Source organism: Bicyclus anynana, chromosome 13 (genome assembly GCF_947172395.1).
Source record: "Bicyclus anynana chromosome 13, ilBicAnyn1.1, whole genome shotgun sequence".
Lineage (NCBI taxonomy): Eukaryota > Metazoa > Arthropoda > Insecta > Lepidoptera > Nymphalidae > Bicyclus > Bicyclus anynana.
Window position 1 is genome coordinate 4,199,302 of NC_069095.1, and position 20,600 is coordinate 4,219,901.

At 35.5% G+C, this 20,600-nt stretch overlaps 1 protein-coding gene across 2 annotated transcripts; it reads right to left on the reverse strand.

Moving 5' to 3' along the window:
• Positions 1 to 1,294: 1,294 nt before the first annotated feature.
• On the reverse strand, positions 1,295 to 19,094 carry LOC112057934 (organic cation transporter protein). Of its 2 annotated transcripts, none has more exons than XM_024098547.2 (5): positions 18,933 to 19,094; positions 5,658 to 6,036; positions 4,313 to 4,720; positions 3,637 to 3,877; positions 1,295 to 2,869 (listed from the first exon to the last, which is right to left on the reverse strand). In XM_024098547.2, coding segments are annotated over exons 1-5 (1,458 nt in total). In that variant the 5' UTR covers positions 18,934 to 19,094; the 3' UTR covers positions 1,295 to 2,440. The 2 variants fall into 2 exon arrangements, with proteins under 2 accessions (XP_023954315.1, XP_023954314.1); XM_024098546.2 differs by lacking the exon at positions 18,933 to 19,094 and adding an exon at positions 7,896 to 8,212.
• Between the last annotated feature and the right edge of the window lie 1,506 nt (positions 19,095 to 20,600).

Consider the following 20,600-nt stretch of genomic DNA (forward strand, 5'->3'; position numbering starts at 1 on the left):
GCCCAGGGAACCCGGGTATATCCCCGTATAAAAGTATATAGAGATGATAATATGATGTATAAATAAGTAACTAATTAAATTTTTGTCACTCTTTTAGGGCAAATTGTTCGCCGGTGTACCAAAGTGCCGAAGTAACATTTAAAGCTGTATTTTGTTTTTAATTTTTTTCTGTTACCAACAAACAAGTCTTCAAAAAATATCGCAAAACTCAGGCTGTATGGTCAATGATTAGCTTAGCTTAGCTTGTCTCCATTGTGGACAAATTGAAGATAAATTAAAAATGTCGTAAAACGAACTTTTTTTGATAAAGTAATGATTTCATAGTTAAAGTAGAATTATCAAGATTTTTTAAATATAAGTAAACTGCTGGTTGGTTAGGGTAGGGCTGGGGATAGCCATTCCCCTTTGGCATCTCCTAAATTTAGAGCACGTCATGACGCACAATATTGTCCTACAGCCAGACCCAGTGGCGTAGCTATACGAGGGCAAAGGGGGGTTGCAACAAGCGGCATACGAAAGGGCGGAAAATCGCAGACGTCGCAAAAGTACCTGTGCACTGAAAAATAAAAGGGAGTTTAATTTACTGCAAGTAACAAGTATGTGCGCAAGCCTAGTTGCAGTTTGATAATGTTACTGTCACGTAACGTAAACGCGAATTTCTAAGGAATTGAAACAGCGCCATCTAGTGGCACTACTGCACAACTGTTTCAATTCCATATTAATTTGGGTTTACGTCAACGTGATAGTAACAGTATGAAAATATTGAAAACTCCCACTAGGCACACAGGTCTCTATTCTCTCATAGTCCGATGAGACGGCAGACCGACACGATTGGTGAGAGATCAGGCACAGGACTGACGGCTTTACGTGCTCTCCGAGGCACGGGGGTACTAGATCTCTATTAAGATGCTATTAAGATTTTTCTTGTAAGAAAAATCCCAGTAACGTATTTTTTTTTTACCTGATCTAAACCAGGACCTCAATGTCCGTAGCAGAACCAGCTTATGGGGCCATGACAAGACGGGACAATGAGGAGGCTGTACTTGTATAGTGTAGGTACATCATACACTTATACGGTGATTAGATAAAAGAATCTTCATCATCATCATCATCAACCCATATTCGGTCACTGCTGAGCTCGAGTCTCCTCTCAGAATGAGAGGGGTTATAAATAAAAGAATAGTACCCGTTTAATAGCAAAAATACTCGTAGTTCCAGCATAAAACGAAAAAAATATATACGGTCGAATTGAGAAACCTCCTCCTTTTTTTGAAGTCGGTTAATAAAACAAGAGTTGTATCAAAGTGAATAAATACTTTATTAAAAAACAATAATTAAAAACTAAATTATCACAGCCTATTCAAATATAGACTTCTCAATAAAAATAAATTAGTTTTATAAAAATTACGTAGGTACCTGCTAGGTACATGAATTTTTAGTGTCTATCGATATTGTATTGAAAAATGTTTTCAATTAAATGCTTGGCTTTAAAATTAGCCGGTGGAAGTGATATTTTACTTCAAGAAAACTCATACATAACATAAGTTAACTTATAGGCAAAGAAGCTTTATTAGATTCACGGTTAACGGGCCAGACTTACACCGGGAGGTCGTGGGTTCGATCCCCACCTGTTTTATTGTCGTACTCACTAACAGTCTATTCCTATTAACTGGGGGTATCAGGAATATTGATCATATTTAAAATGTATGGCAAATAATCTTTAAAAAATAAATATGGTGAGTTCTCGTAGTTGATGATTTTTTGTAGTAGTTAACTAACGTGTTACTGAATTTGCTCTGTAATTAGACACAGGCATTAATACATTCTTAGTTATTACCAACTGGATATTACACAATTTATTTGAACGTAGCTAATGACATTGTTTGTATTATGACGATGTCCATATTATTAAAAAAGGAATGTTGTAAATTGTTATCAAGATATTTTTAAAGAAATCTATATAAAATAGTTATGAAATAATGTAAAAAGTTACAAAGAAGAAAGTCTTCTTAAGGCCATGACAACTAATTTGTATAAAAAGTTTCCTTATTCATGTAAAACTATTTCTCGACTTTACAAAAGTTCAATTTCAATATGTCGATCAGACAACACGACAAAATATTGGTTTATTGTACCTAGGTGGGATCTGGAACTAGTATCGTCAAATTGAATAGATCCATTTAAAATATTTCATGTAAGTCACTAGAATCTAGATCATTTTGATTTAGTGCTTTAATATAGTAAAATTAGCTTACAACTACTCGTATAACAGCATCATCTACAAGATATCATTCGAATAACAGTCACCAACAATATAATCTCCGCATCTTAAATTATTACATAGTGATATGTAAAATTACTTTTACACCAACATGTCTTAGAACTTATACGTATATAATTTGTGAATACTTTAATTCGCAATTACTTAGGGCATAATGCTTCACGCTTCCCCTTCTTCTAAAGTGTCTGGGAGTTTTCTGCCACGTGTATCTGGTAGTAGAATACAAAGACCGGAACCAATCAGTGGTACGACCCCGAATGCTAGAGGTGGTAGCCAAGCGCTTGTATGAGCCAGTGTAGCAACAAAAGGTGCTAACATAGATCCGATTCTAGCTACTGTTGATGACAGACCCACGCCAGAATTCCTTACGACAGTTGGGAACAATTCCCCAGCGTATAAGTATACTGTAGCGAATGATATGCTCATGCCCCACAAACCAGTGCAACCGAGAGTCAGGTGACTGGCTGTAGAGGCAGGGACTACCATGATAAGAAGACAACTGAGGCCTGTGACGCAGTTAGAACTTATGAGCGTTATTTTCCTGCCGAGAGCTTGGTTCGCGTAGATGGAAATTAGCGTCCCTGGTACCTGTAACAAAGACGACTTTGTTTTAACCTTCATTATCAACCCGTATTTGGCTTACTGCTGAGCTCACAATGAGAGGGGTTAAGCCAATAGTCCATCACGCTGGCCCAATGCGGATTGGCTGACTTTACATACGCAGAGAATTAAGAAAATTCTCTGGTATGCAGGTTTCCTTACGACTTTTTTCCTTCACCGTTGGAGAAACGTGATTTAATTTCTTAAAAAGCACATAACTGAAAAGTTGGAGGTGCATGCTCCGGACCGGATTCGACCTCACACCCTCTGGAATCGGAGGCAGAGGACATATCCACTGGGCTATCTCGGCTCTTAACCTTACTATATTTATAGTAAACTATTGCTATGTTTTCAATAAAATTACCTAATCAAGCACCTAATCAACTTAAAAAGAGAACTCCAAGGATAAATTAAGATGATTTAAAATAAAAAATGAAGACTAATTTTGAAAAAAATGTCCTTTCACATAAGCCCACATTCGCACGAGACCTTTTATAACGGACGTTAAAACACCGTTCACATACAACAAATGCATTCCAAAGTATATGTTCACACGACAGCGTTTTTAAAACACGACGCTTTTTTTGAGCAGTGTTGCTCTTTAAATTTTGGGTGTTGGAAATAGACTTGCATTTAACTTCATACTATATTTGAATGCTTTTTACCGTCCGTTAAAAAAACTTTCGTGCGAAAGGGCTAACTCTAATATATTTGAGTTCTTTAGGCACAATTACAATGAAAATATTCAAACTTACCAAAATAGCTGCAGAAATAGCAACATTCGTGAAGATGTTCCCAGACACATGGCCGATGTATTGTGAAACTCCAAAGAAGCAGAATCCACAAACGAACCAGTTGTAGCAAATAGCGAGTGTGCGTGTACGTAGTCGTGGTGTACGGAACAGTGCAATCAGGGATGCTCGCTCCTGTGTACTAGTAACATCAACTACCATTTTCTGTATTGATGAATCTATATTTTCTGTTGGCCGACCGTTCCTGTTAGTAAAAAAAAAAATATTATTATGAAAATTAAATGAAAAAATCATTATTCATTAACTAAGTCTTACAAACGAGTAGCAAAGGCCTCTATTATGTATCGCTTAACTATCCAGTTAAAACTGCTATGTGATGTAGGTTAAAGAATCAGAAGAATGAAGATAATCTTATACGCTCACGCTTTCACGCCTAAACCACAAAACCGACTAGAAAAACTTTCTTTCACAAATGAAAGTTACAGTGTCAGCGTACAACATAGCCGATATTTATTCCCATATTCCCACAGGAATTGAAACTAACTAATTTTGAACTCATAAATATCTGATGGTGGGCGTAAATTGCACCAAGATAAGTTAAGTTACGAAGACAGACTGATGAATAGTTAAACGTAGAACGTAGTAATTATTAAAGCATTATTTATAGAAGTTTATTTACCTTTTCGCTGCAACTTTTATAATTTTCAAAGCATCGTCAATTTTCCCAGCAGTTAAAAGCCATCTTGGCGACTCCGGTAGTAAATAATAATAACTGAGAAACAAAATGGATGGCAGTGAAATTGCTAATTGAAACATGTTCCAGTCCCGTAAGTAGTAACCAAATAAAGGTAAAGTAAGATGACCGAAATTAAAAGGAATCTGGTAAAGTATTCCAACTGTATCTCGGTATCTTGATCCAATAAGTTCCATAATAAGGACGAAGCTAGTGACCATAGTGCCTCCTGTAGCTATGGCTAACAGAAACCGAAGGGCTGTGAACATGTACCAGTTGACTGAGTAAGCGGTTGTTACTCCTGCTATTAGTTGCAAGAATACAGCAGCCAAAAATGGCAGTCGTCGCCCGTATCTGTAAAAAAACATAAATAATATAAAAAATGAAGTCTAAAAATATTTGGATTATCTATAATTAACTAAATTTGGATTTAGAATTAGACATTTTTCACACTCCTACATATAAGCTTCTCCTTCTATTCATAGAATAGATTCTGTTTATATTATTATTTTTGTTTGTGTTTTGTAATTGTTTAATTAAGTATTATTAATAACTTATTTGAATTTTTTAATTTTAACTTTATTTGATTTTTTAATTTTCTTTTATTTGAATTTTTAATTTTAATTAATTTGCTATTTAAGTGCTTATTTTTTTAATTTATTTGATTTGATTATTTATGATTTATTTTGTTTGTATAATAGTAGTTTTTGTAATTTAATATTTATTGTTGTAGTTTGATACTATTTAAAATTCTCGGGAAACGAATTAGGGAACTGTATTGTTTCTCTGGGCATATATTTTCATGTAAATAAATAAATTAATTAACAATTTAAATTTCAAGTTACGTATTAAGCCAATAAGATGATTGTGTGTTTCATAATCTGTTTACAATAGATTCAAATAGGATCTACATTATGTCATAGAATTACGTTATCTATAAGTAATCATTTAAAATGTAAACAAAATATGTACACGTGTTTGTAATGTGGTATCGGAAAGAACCATAATGTACCTAGACTATGGACTTGTCTTCATAATCAAATCAGGGTAATAAATTACGAGTAAGTGCAGTTTCATCGTCATCTTCTTTTATCAATTTTTATGTTCGTGAAACGCGTTTCTCAAGTGGGACGATGTCCTGTTAAGTGGCATTAACCAAAGTACTCCCATCCGGGTCCCCTGTGTGATTTCAACTTGTAAGATGTGAGACCGTCCCGGACGTGTCAATTTAGCTCAGATGCGTTCCATCAAATAACGACAACTCTTTACAAATAATTTATACTTTACAAACCTGTCGGAAAGATGACCGAAGACCATGTTGCCGACGAGAATGCCGAGCATGAAAATGGTTTGGGTTAAATTCTTGAGCCATTGTCTGTCGCAAACAAGGTCCCACTGGGAAATGATGGTTTCGCCAAAAACGCTGTGGTCATAGATGTATTTAGTACAATTGGACAGACATTTGGAGTCAAATGTTCCGTTTTCAGTACACTTAAACTGCGTCGGAGGCGCTAGAAAGATTATGCTCATTTGATGCCAGGCGACTGGGAATTTCACGAGGAACACCACGAAGCATATCCATATTTGCCACTTTCCGATTTCTCCAATAGCCTTCGTTAATGGGTCCACTATTTTTGGACTTGAAGTTTCTTTAATTTCTGTCTCCAACACTGTAACGAAAGAAAAACAATATTAGAAAAGCGAACACAACACAAGATGTTCTGATCAATTTTATTTTAATGTCTTTTTTGTATGTTGAGTGTTATTTCTAACAAAGTAATGTTACAACGGAATATGTGTAGGTATAATTACAATATGCTCGTAATTATTACGTGTAACTTTCTCTCTGCTTTCTCCATAGTCAATTCTGTGCCATACTGACTCGGGATCTATATGTGCATCTATTTACTCGTACTAAGTATTACATAATATAACATTGTAATCGAGTAGTGTAATTACATCATATTATACTGTATTACCTATCAGATTATGACAGTAAATTATTATAATATGAATATCAATTATTCTTAGTACCTACCTACTTAATTACCTAAGTTTAGTAAGGTTTTATTCAAATGAATCGTTAAGTAATTTTTTATTGCTCTATTTTTCAATTGAGCTTTGTCCAAAGTTCATTACAATTTACGCATTATGATACAATCATTACAAGTAATGATATTTTGCGATTACGTAACACGTTGAGTGAATTTCATATTTTAAATAATTATAATTAAGTAATTACTGATCTTAATATAAATATATACCTAGTTTAATAGTTTTCAAAATAACTTTCGTTAATCAACGACGATTTAGCCCTCGAAGCGGGCTAACTTGCAAGAGGTACAACTTTATGCTACTTCCTCATACATAACTGTTTCTATATTCATACAGGACTGCTAAATGGTTTCGTGGTACGGCTTTGCCAGTGGGGTGGTAACTAGCCACTATCGAAACCTACCACTCAGTACTTAGCCAATTTAGAAAACATAAAATTCTAAATTGCCCCGAGCTGAGAACTAAACCTAAAATCTAAGTAATCTGTTGAAAACCAAAGCTTTACCAAATGAGCCAAGGAGGCCGTCAAAGGGACAAAAATCTATATTGTAATGTATTCATGTCTCACTTAGCAGTTCGCATTTGTTGAACTTGTTTTTGTTTGTTGTTGTGGGTAGGACTTGTTTATCTGTAAAGTATGTACGTATTTGTTTGGACATAATATCCGTGTAGCAAAAAAAAAATATAACATGTTACGTATTTTTCGTTCGGCCCACTATTTAAATTATTGTTTTAAAGTTAAAATATTGTATGCGATATACTAGTTATACGAAACTGCCACTGCTTCGGAAGTAACACACATCTATGAGAAGAAAATATGCTAATGGAGCCCAAAATTATTGCACTATTTGCGCTAAATTTTGTCTATTAACTTTAACAAGGTTTGCAGATTTGGATTTTCCGCCAGCAAACAACAAACGCCACGATTTTGTATGCCATTCGGGCCCAGGCTACGCCACTGTCGTAACTTGTAAGTAGACATCATCTTTGTACATTTAAATAAAGTTAAAGTTTCTGTCTGTGATTTTAAAACAACTGAGTTTTCTGAAGATATTACACGATACTAAAACATCTTTAGCTTTTTTTAAATTTAGTCTGTCTGTTTGTTTAGGCTAATCTTTGGAACGACTGGGTCGATTTAATGGGACTTTCACTGGACCATAGAAGAGATTATCGACAATATATTTTCAGTTCGAAAAAATTCATTGCTCCCGCGGGATTTGTGGAAAATTAAATTTAACATGGAGGAAGTCAGTTATTAATATAGATTAATCTATAAATATGGATAGGTATACAATTCTCAAAGTTTTAAAACATGTGATTGACTTTATATTTAGGTATATTTGCAACATAATGTAATTCTAGGTTATGCCTGAGATCAGAGCGTTGCTAGTAGGATTAGGTGACAAGGCTAGATAAATGTTTTCGAGGGAAAATAAATATTATTTGATTATAAAATTGATTACTATTTCACCTAATTTGTGTTCAGCGGTGAATTCTGGCTCATAATTTAAATCTTCGGTGCCAGACATCGTAGGTTTTCAATGAATTCACAAATCACAATTATTATTCGTAACTTTAACTTGTCTCACTAAAGTATTTACACAAGTAAATATATGCACAATTTTATAAAACAAACTTTTGAACGTAACAAATTGCTAAAACCCTAACTCCAACATAAATCCCTAGGATCTCATTAATGACTCATTATACAAGTGATTTTGTGCACATTTTTAATTAACAAGCTTTCAAATGTAACGTAACAAATTGCTGTTGTTTTCAACAGTCACCCAACGACTGGTTAGTGGTTACAATGAGCTAGGGTACTACAGAACCTCATAAACGTTCAAAGTAATGCTGGAAACACACTTTTAAAACGCAATTCTAATTTAAAATTCGGCAAAATGAACAAAGTTCACACTAAGCCTGTCGCAACATTTCGCTTGTTGTCGATTTGAGTAAAAAAATAACCAATTACTAAAAATATTTGCGGCGTGGTAAAGGTAGAGCAGCGTTTTACAAGTGTGACTGCACTTTGGTGAATTTGTGCCACTGGCTGTTGAAAGTGCAACCCGGTAGTTGCGTAATCGCTGTTGAACTTAATGTATCTATCCAGTTTGCTTTATGTATAAGTAATGTAATTGAAAAAATATGTGATAGACTTGACTTATGTGATGGTAGCACAGAAAAGTCTCAGCAAATGGAGTGGATGTTATTCTCAAATGCACCACGGTCATAGGATCAGATTCATGTCCAAGCAGTCGAGGATTCTCATCACCCATTCGACTATTGTCATACTTCTACCGCTGACTTTTCGGTTTATTGTAGGGGAAAGGGGAATTATCGGATTTCCCATTTTGGTAATCGAACCCACTGTCTTTCTTATTCGTAGTACACTATGAGTATCACTACCCATTTGTAAAATCAGTAGTCCACCACAGCAGGTTTAAAATTCATAAGAACATTAATTAATTATTAGGCAAGTATTATAATTTTGTGAAATACCTAAGTAGAAAAGAATCTTTAATTAATGTACCTACTCGTATGTATGTAATCCACATGTGGCCTTGTGATATGCTTTTGAAGTTAGTTAGTTATAAAATCAAATAAAATTCAACCACTATATTTGCCAGTACCACAGAAAACATATGTACAAATACTAAAAAGTTTATTGATATTAGCTTATCTACTTTTTTTTTAACCATTTTCAAAAAAAATCTCGACTCGAATTCTCAAGAAAACATCGATGAATAAACCCACATATTACATATACATACACACCCGTCAAGTTGACAACGCTGCCATCCCCAATTATATGTTACTATTAGATGTGTTACTAGCGCATGAAAAATGAGGCTCAAAAGAGGAAATTTCCACGTCTCAATGTTAGTTGTGGTCAACAACGAACGTTATTTTAACCAATAATACTTACCTAAATATCGTCTACAATGTCGACTTGTGTGTTCAGAAAGTGTAAAAACTATATATACCTACATAAATAAATAATAGAATTAAAGACAAAATTGTGCATGTGTGCACTCTGTATTGTGTGCCTATTATTCGGATCACTTTTTGCGGTGATTTTGTAGGGACGTAACCGATCTATAGTATAAAATTATCATTGGCTAACCCACAAAAATAATTTACTTAGGGGAATTCCCTAAGTATACGAGTAACTTTCGATTTTCTCTCAACAGATTTGGCATGATTAAAGTCGGTTTGCAACCTGTCATACGTATTTTGAAAATGGGAGAAAAGAAGTTCAGTCCGACAGAGAATTTCTGATAAGGATTCGAAAACCCCCTGAGCTTGAAAACTCCGGTGCACTGCACCTCCTTGGACCTGGGTAACTACGCAGCTGATCGCAAATTAAGTACTACAGACTACAGTAGCCTAAAATCTCTATGACATTATAATCGGTACTAATTTCGTGACAAAAACAAAATAGCAAATTCACAAGCAATCATATTGAGTTGTTTGTTACTACATAGACTGAACACGCCACTCTAGTTAATAGCCGCAATTTTAATTTGCGGTAAATTGCGTTACGAGCTAGCCAGGAGATCGAATGCCCACTTAACTGTTATGTCAATTTGCAGCAATACTGTCTATAATGATAATGATCAGCGGGCAATTATGTTATCAGTTAGTTTTTTTAAGATATATTTTCTTCCTTTATAAACATAGAGGAAATTATTTTCACGGCTAAACATAAAACATTTTCACCAATAAGTTTATGGTTTTGAATTAGGTAGTATTTGTTTTTATTGCAAACTTTTGTAGATTAAGTTAATCGTTCATTAATAAATTGTTTAGTTTTTTCGATATGAAAATCTCATAATAATGAAAATTTAATTTCCGTACGCTTATTGACGGCTAAAGACGCCACTCACATAGTTTACGTTCCTGTGGAAATACGGGGATAATATATAGCCTCTAAGACACTTACAAATGACGTGCTATTGGTAAAATAATTTAAATCGGAAATCGGCTTAGTAGATCCAGAAAATACTCCCTTGTAGGGGTATCCCTAGACCACTCCTACTGGCTACCCCTCACAAACTTTATCTCTTTAAAATATTAATAGCTGACGCCTGCGGTTTTAGTGGGCTAGTTCCCGTTTCCGTTAGACCGTATTCTTACGGGAACGGGATAAAATATAGCCTATGACACTCGCAAATGATTTATATTGGCTCTATAGGCGCTACGTATTCTCAAATTAAGTAGATCTAGGGATTCCCCTACAACCTCAAAAACTTTACCTCTTTATAATATTAGTATTGATACGATTAAACACTTATCATTGAGATATTGTAATGGTCTTGCACTTGATCTGCAAGTAGTAATTTATTCTGACCTTTTATCTGTTAACATTATTGTTCACTTACATGTTCATCAGAATACTAATAGAATAACAAAGTTCATGTTTATGTTTTTGTTTTCTGTATCATTTGCTCTAAGTAAATACGTTTTGTGGAATAACTCATAAGAGACGTTCTGTCATGATGTCGGACCATGATTACGTTGAATATTATAATAATAACAACAAATTATTCTCGCCACGCATGAAATACTCTGACGACGTACCTATTAAAATGAAAAAAATCCAACATAATTATGTTATAATAGGTAGCAGTGTTCTTTGTGTTTATTAACTAATATTAAGTGGCTGTGTTAATTTTGGTTTACTTTTTTTATGTTAAGGCCGTAAATACCTATTCTACAATAACGGTTTTTGTAAACGACTTTTTTTTATAGGTCGCTGGAGGAATAAAGGCCGTAAATACCTATAGTCCAGCGATATTTTCGTCATTTGAGGACCGACTTTGAAAAATGTTTTTTGTTTGGAAGGGTATTCTATCAGGGTGGTCTAATTTTTTTACTTACATAATCTACGTATACTTAATATTATAAAAAGGTCATGTTTGTAGAGTTTTAGGGGTAAGCTCTGGATCTACTGAATCGATATTGAAAAATCTTTTGCCACTAGAAAGACACGTTATTTGTAAGTGTAGGCTTTATTTGTTTTTATCCTCGTATTCTCACAAAACCGCTAAGCGTCATTTAGTTTATTCTATTTTTAGCCAAAGTTGCAGTAGGGATTATTAATAGATAATAAAAATAATGTTATAAAGGAAAGATAGCTATGATCATGTTACAAAGATCTGCTTTAAAAAAAAAAATAATTAAATGTACGTATCTATTTAAACACCTTGTGCGTGCCACTGAGTAATCGTTGATTACACGATAGGGTTAAGGAAATAAACATTGCTCTTTGGTCTGTATAAATTACGGTTTTTCACAGCGTTTACAGCTTGACCCCTTACTTGACTTGTAGATATGGGACCACTGTATAACTACTGTATAGTTCTAAACATAGTGATGATTCTTTGCTGATGTTATCTATAGGACATTGAAGTCGTTCGCCAATTTGCAGAAAAGCGGAAGTAGGTACAAATTAACTGACTTGTCAGTCTATAGTGTTTAGTTAATTAGGTTTTTTATAATTAGCTATGCATCATAAATGATCCTGGTTCCTCTCTTTAGTAAGTCTTGCACCAAAAAAAAAAATTCACTGCTTAATTTACATAAGGTAATTTCCCAAGTTTATACAAGGTATATTCTTACCCGTAATCTATTAAGATTTATGGTTAGTAGTTTAAAAGTAATTTGTCAAATGGCTCCTCTTAATGATTGGTATTTCTAATTCTCATATTGAAAATACCTTAAGCCCTTAACAAGTAGGGTAGAACCCACATTCTAAGAATTTAATCTTCAGATTAAAATCGCTAATTAATTAATTAATTATTATCATTTGCGGTTCTTATTAGTGTAATGTAATTTGGCACATTATTATATCACAATACGAACTGAATCATCCACGGGAATTATCAATAAATTTGACTGATAACCTATAATTTATCTGTTATGTCTACAAATTTTTATTACAGTAGTTAATTATTTTTAATTTATGGTGTCTACAGTGACGGTACAGGGACGGAACGTGCAATATGTTCGGAGTATCTCTGCGTGATCGAATCAGAAAATGAGGAGGAACCAAAATCACTGACATAGCTTAGCGAGTCGCAAAGCTGAAGTGGCAATAGGCGGGACACGCCGTTAGGAAAGCCGATGGACGTTGGGGTCCCATGGTGCTGGAATTGCGATCTCGCACTAGAAAGCGCAGTGTAGGTCGACCCATCTCCAGGTGGACTGTAAGCGAGTCGCAGGGATTTGCTGGATGCAAGCGGCTCAGGATCGTGATGTTCTAAGGTAGAACGCGCTTGCTTGCAAGATGCCTATTCACTCTTTGTTAGAATTAGGAAACACTGATTTCGTGAGAGAGTTCCATAGTCTAGCCATGCGTGTAGGGGGCGTGTAGCGATGAATGAAGAACCCACGACTGATGCACGTCACTTCACGATTTCACACCCGCGCAGTCTTTCCCCCTGTCGCCCGCATATCATGGCCGTGTTACCAACGAACTTGCCAGACTACTCGTATTAGAGAATACTCGTAACTATATGCAATGGCATAACTTCTACGTAGATAGGTACCTATGCTTAATGGGATAGTTACTATGGTTATTTTGGTCTTCGTTGTTTAGACAACAACAAAAAGGAGATCCGCACCTATTACCAGGTGGGGATCCTCATGACATCACTGACATGCTATTAAAACTCTGGTAACATCTAGGTGTGATATAGGAACGTAAGTATTAATTATCACATTCGCCTGTGAAACAAATCATAACCAATTTACTCTAATGATGGTACTATACCTAAGTACATGCAAATAGCAGGACATTGACACCATTTAGCATCTCAGCAAATATTTAATACTTAAGTACGTACTTTGATTATATAGACGTATATATAATCAAAGAGTACGTACCTACTTATTATTTTTTTTCGTCTTCTACGGCTGTGACTACGGCCTCTTTGAAGCAGAAACGTAGACCTATAGACGTAGGTTTGCTATCATTCAGCAAAAAATTGAATTTTTTGCATTTGGTACCTAACCATTTTGCGAAAATTTAAAGTGCCACAATAACCATTTTTGCACTTCATACATATTGTCTGACAAGAATATTGGCCATATTTTTTTAATATGACCAATATTCCAGTTCTTCTCCAACGACAATGAGTGGGTACGACAATGGCCCAGCCGTAAGGTATCGAACCACCACCTCTCGGTGGTGAGTACGGCCCCTTTACCACTAAGCTACTGAGGCTTTGATTTATATTATAGTAGGTACCTAAACATCGCAACAGGTCAAAGTCCCAACCCATATTCGGCTCACTGCTGAGCTCGAGTACTCTCAGAATGAGAGGGGTTAGGCCAATAGTCGACCACGCTGGCCCAATGCGGATTGGCAGACTGCACACACGCAGATAATTAAGAAAATTCTCTGGCATACAGGTTTCCTCACGATGTTCTCCTTCACCGTTAGAGACAAGTGATATTTAATTTCTTAAAATGCACACAACTAAAAAGTGTGAGGTCCAAGCCCCGGACCGGATTCGAACCCACACACTCCGGAATCGGAGGCAGAGGTTTATGATTGCAGGTTAATTGGATGCATATCCATTGGGCTATAACGCACAAAGTCCCAGTAAAAAAGGCAAATCACAACAACTGACCGCCTGAAAATTATACCTACTCGTAGGTAAGTACCAACACAACGCTTCAAAGTAAATTACCGTGTCATTTATCATTCCTGCCATCAAAATTAATATCCGACAACTCGGTCATTCTATCACATTTATGTGTGGGTTTTTGTTTTTGTTAAATGATAAAATAGTCATCAGGAATTTAGGATAGGCAATAATAGTGTTAACATGATTTCAGGTTATTTATTTATATAAATGTCAACGTTAAATTGTAGAATACGTTAGTTTATAATCTCACCCGCGATATTGTAATCTGTCGACATATTGTGAACTGAACATACTGATTACAATTTAACGTGTTATTTCGATCTATTATAAGTAATCTATCGAAGTGAAACCGTTAAATTGTCAATCAGGATAAATTTACCATAGAGTTACAAAAATATTACAGCGGGCATAATAAAAATAATAACAAATTACAATGGACAAATCAAAGAAAAAAGAAAAGGAAAGAAAATCGGAGGGGTGGCCAGTGCGTATTTTTAATTTTTTAAACACTTATTTTTAAACATTGTTCTTCCATTTAACATTCAGTAAAATGTTGGAATTGTTAATTATAAGTAGTATAATTTTGTCAAATCTAAGTTATGTTAGAACATGAAAATTCGGGTGCTTAAAAAAACTCAGGTCGGTCTTTAGGTAAATATAATAAATAAATAAATACGTGATGTCACAATTCTTGAAGTATTTTATTTGACTGACATATGCGTTTCATTCCTAACTCTATGGACAAAGAACGGTCTACTGTAAGGCCGACCAATCAGGAGCAAGTTCGGACAGTTGACATTTTAAGCTTGCAATTTAAGGTTTCACTTCGATAGATTATAATAAGCCGAAAAATAGCACGTTAAATTGTAATCAGTGTATTCAGTTCCCAATGTATCGACAGATTACAATATCGCGAGTGAGATTATAAACTAACGTATTTTACAATTTAACGGTAACATATACATACCTACCTAAATGCTTTGAATAGATAAAATAGGAGGTGACTGCTGATGAAATATTGTAAATTCTTACTAGATACGTAGGTACCAAACCAGAGATAACCTCATCTCAAAGGTTACGAAATTCATGATTTAAAATGCATTTCACGAGTTTCACAAGTGATATAAGTAGCATCGAGATAAAATTAAATTCTCCTAGCAATAAAGAGAGCTTCACATAATGATTGTAAACGTTGTGCCTCTGTGCCTCAGACCAATTATAGAAGGACCAGTATCTAAGGAAAACGTCTAAGATTTAGTGTATATCTTTTAATAAACTATAAGTTTTTGCCCGCTTTTTACATTATTCAAATACACAAAAAGGTATTTTTACGGAGCTCTTTAACCGATGAACACGATTACAACTATGAAACATCGATGCTATACAGACAGTTTTTATAATCGCATTAGATCGTTGATCATATACTTTGACAGAAAATTAACGTATAGCTAGGCAGGTCCTATACAATAGTTGGTCTGAGCTTTGTGCCCATATGTGCAATGCTTGGATTGGTCCAAGGTGCTGGAATGGCAACATCGCATATGAAAGCACAGTGTTGGTCGACCCGAAACTTTGTAAAAGAAATCATAGTAAAATTTCAAACTATTCATTGATTTGACCATTGATTGATTCAAGTGGGTATTAATAGGGAGCTGGATGCTTGGAAGTCCTTTTAATGCGCTTGATGTTCTCAATCCACCTAGTCTACCTATACTACGCTTTCCGGTGTGGGGTCGCCATTCCAGGACCTTGAAACCCCAACGACTATCGGTTCTTAGAAGTACGAGTATATGACCTGCCCTTTGCCACTTCAGCTTCGCGACTCGCTAAACTATATCAGTGATTTTGGTTCTTCTGCGGATCACCTCATTTCTGATTCGATCTCGCATAAGAAACTAAGCATAACCAAGCATAGCCCGCTGAGTGACTTTGAGTCTTCTTATGAGGCACAGTTAGCTAGTTAGTGGACGCCCATTGGCTGATGATGATGATGATGATGATGTCATCAATCATCATTATCATCAATTTTATCTTTGGTTATATGATGGACACACTCTGTTTATTTGTACCTATGCAGTAAGGTAGGTTACCTACTTGATGCACATTATGTTGTTGACCATTCGGGACATCGTAAAGCCTTGAGCTGAATCGAATTGTGTCAATGGATAACGTAATTACTATAGCTTTAAAGATACGATTCGCTTAAGTGCATGGGATAGTGGTAATTTATGCGAGTACTTAGTCCTACCTTTCTACTGCACTGTCTCAGATCGCTCTGGGATCTTACTCTATATGTAATTCATAATTTTAAATATTCCAACATAAAGAAAAAAATTACTTCATAGTTATATCATCCTGTAGAGTATGTCGTGATATTTATGGGACAAACAGTAAGTATGTAGTGATATGACGGCCTCCGTGGCGCAGTGCTAAGCGCGGTGGATTTACAAGACGAAGGTTCGATCCCCGGCTAGGCCGATTGAGGTTTTCTTAATTGGTCCAAGTCTGGATGTTGGGAGGCTTTGGCCGTAGCTAATTACCACCCTACCGGTAAAGACGTAACGTTAAGCGATTTAGCGTTACGGTACGATGTCGTGTAGAAACCGAAAGTGGTTGTGGATTTTCATCCTCCTCCTAACAAGTTAGCCCGCTTCCATCTTAGATTGCATCGTCAATTACTATCAGATGAGATTGTAGTCAAGGGCTAACTTGTAAAACTGTACTTGGAATAAAAAAAATGTAGATTGTACGTACCTACTCCTAATACCTAGATACTATATCTAGACTAGACTATATCTAGACTAGACTATATCTAGGTATTACGAATACGCATAATCTACGATACACTACACCGAGCAATCTGCTACACGTAGTTTCGTCAATGATTATTATTTATTACAAAAATAGCTTGATTTTATTACTTAACGTTCAGATACACATTTCACTTTCAAACCGCATAACCTACTATTATAAACCTATAAAGCTTCGATAAAGTGCATGTCAAAATTTATTAAAAAAAATCATATAGCGTGTAATTAAGATTCCAACGTCGTAAAGTCCAGGAAGAAATTTAACTTATACGGAAATCGATACTGATCATTTCAATTTACTATGTATTTTTAGTGAAAAATCATACATAAAATGTAGTAGGTAAACGCAATAAAATGTGTCTCGATAACATTCGCGAAGGATGTTGACATTCAGTTCAATGTGTGCGGAAGTCAAGTCGGAACTACTTCCGTATAATAAACAGAAGATAATTAGCTAAGTAGGTATGTTAGGTCACTAATTGATAACTTTCTACCTAGTTTTATCTTCTTTGTTTATTTTTTACATGTCCTTAAATTAACTTGTCCTGTTAGAGTGCTGGTCAAATCTTGGAAGTAAAATTCTAGTCTCTAAGCAGTGGCGTAGCGTGCCTCGGAGGGGCCCTGTATCAAAATTAGTCAAGGGGCCCAAAAGAAAGAGTAAAGATTTCTCAAAAAAAAAAAACAAAAATGCTAGCTTAAAGTAAATATGACAGTGTCTTAACCTATGACAGATGTTTCCATTTTTCCAACTTTTGGGCACACGCTTAACTTAATTAGGAAAAAAAAGAGATTGTGGATTACCTATCATTTTACAAATTTTTGCTTTCACACGTAAGGGGCCCCTGTTGTCCGGGGCCCCGTATCATTGATACGGCTGATACGGCGTTAGCTACGCCCCTGACTCTAAGATGCAGATGATGTTGCGCAAGTTCGAAGGTGTAGATGATAAGCATATTATAATATAAAGCGTCATATAATGGAATCGGAGGTGGACTATCATATTATAGAAATTTCTAAATTTAACAAGGTGATTCCTTATATTTTGTGCTAGGCAAATACTCATTGTTATCTATAAGCAGGGCGATATAAAAAATATTCTGCGGTATGACTTCAGTTACTAGGCATGGCTGATATATACCAGCATATACCTCAATTTTCATAAATCTCAACCTTGTAGTTGTATTAAGAGATTATGAAACACGGCTAAAACTCACGTAATATTAGGTCGGAGTATGCCCGACTAGTTTCGAACCCATACGGGGCCCTTAGTCATGAGCTGGTTCTTGCATCGCGGCACGATCCAAACTGTAGTCGTAAACTTGTAGTTGTAGCCAAAACAAGAAATTTTGGAACTGCGCACGAGGTTGTTTTTCTTATTTATAGAAAACGATGTTTAACTTGAAAATTGGATTTAAAATATTTAGACCTTCAATCAGGCTTACTAAGTTTTTAAGTGAGAATTTATTCTTTACCTCTGCGTACCTATTATAAGTAATAGGAAATCATTTAATCGCTAGTTCGTGAATCCTCATATTTGGGTATGTGAATGTTATCACGTTTTTGTTATCTGCCTAAGGTTGCCTTAATGGTAAAAAGAAGGTAGGTACAGTTAGTTACTGATTTAGCTTAATAACTAATCTAAAATAGCAGGTAATTCGGCTTAGTTTAGTTAAACAATTATAAATTAATTAATAAAAACGACTCCATATTATCTGGCAAAATCTTTTCTTCATTCAATTAACTAATCTCTGTTTAATTACCTGCGATTAATTAAGAGAATCTAAAAAATATAGGTACCGCGAAGGTACGCCTGCAGTGATATGAGTTATCAGATCTTCCATCACTTATAGGAAGCTAGCTTCATACCTACATAAAATAATTTAGTTATTTTATTTGTCATGGTTAGGTGAAAAACTAGATAAACTTTCTTTGAGATAAATTTCATTATCAAAAATAAACAAACAATAATTTAATTTTCTCTCTATCATTTAGCTAAGTGGGTTAGAAGTTTTAATTATGTAATAAATAAGGTGCACTTACTTTTTGTGTGATCCCCTTAGGTAATTTGTGTAGCACAAAATATTAATTTCACACAAAACGGCGAGAAAAATCACAAAACGTGTGCCGCAGCGTCCGACGCAGCGCTCAAACACGTATTGGATAATTTCCGTTGGACGGTCGTTTATACATCGACGGACAAGCCCGCAGCGATCCTCGCTGACGAAACTGAGGAAAACCTAACTAAAGCTCGCTGCATACTTAACCACCCGTGAACTTCACAAATACACGCGATAACCACACTTAAACAAACATCAATAGAGCTTATTTTTCAATGTCTTGTTATAATGTTTACGATTAAAATCTAATTAATAAAATAATGTGTCTAAATACATTTTTCTCACATTGCACTTCGTGCGTAGAGGGATTTTCCCTTGAGCTTTTCTTGATAGATTTAAGTTAGCTAAATATGTTTGAGTAGATTATTTTTGACCGGTTGGGTTTTCAATTTTTATTTCTATGTCGTTGATTAATTGTGCCTACCTAACGTTTTATGAATGAACGTATTTAGACTACGGTTTAATGTCATATTTTCTCATACGTCTATTTTCCTGACTTGTAGAACTTAAAACTAGAATTAATACTAAGGGCTCCCACACACGGGCCACCGGCCACAACCACAAAACGCCGCTAACGGCATATTTTCTGTAGTTTTCATACATTTTATATGGACTCGCCGCACACGGTTGACACTAAACGCCGAAACAAAACGTAGCAACACGCCACTCTCGCGATTGATACTGCATGTATGGGTTAAAAAAGTAGCAGCCACGACCATAAGTGTCGACCACCGGCCACAAATGGCTGTTGCTTTAGACACTTTTGTGACTCCTTCTTGAATCTTGCACCGGCGTTTGTGGCTATCGCGTGTGGCCCATGTGCGGCGACACTATTGAAAGCCAGAGCGTTCGTTCTTTAACCGATCCCTATACTCAACAGTGAATAAAATAGTTGTATAGTCGAGCCTCTTTATCATCATCATGATCATCATCATCAGCCATGGTGATCGTCGTTTCAAAGGTCCACCTAGTGCGAGATCGCCATTCTAGCATCTTGGAATACCAACGTCCATCGGCTCTTCGAATTATTTGCCCCGTCAATTGACACTTCAGCTTCGCGACTCGCTGAGCTATATCAATGACTTTGGTTCTTAAGCGGATCTCCTCATTTCTGATTCGATCATGCAGAGAAACCCCAAGCATAGCTCGCTCCATCGCTCGCTGAGTGACTTTTTTTTTGTCCACCGGCTCTTCGAACTGTGTGCCCCGCCAATTGCCACTTCAGCTTCGCAACTCGTTGATATGTCGGCAAGTTAACTTTAACTAGTTATTTACTTTTATAGAGCTAGATAGCAGCTATATCTTGCAATCCAATTTAGTTTCGTACGTACTCAATTATAATAATTATTATAGTGACCTGAGACTGAGTGAGAATCTGCGTTAGTTGTAATTACTTTGTAAGGCTTCATAAAATTCGATGAAGACCGTAGGGAGCTCGGAGTTGTATTCGTACCTACTTGAGTAAGCTTACGTGGAAAATCTCTTATCTTATCAGAGCGGAAATAACTTTAGGAAAAAGGAATGAAAAAGCTATAGCATAATAAAGTAAGTATAGCTAAGTACCTACCTACTTATTATGTAAGTATACGTC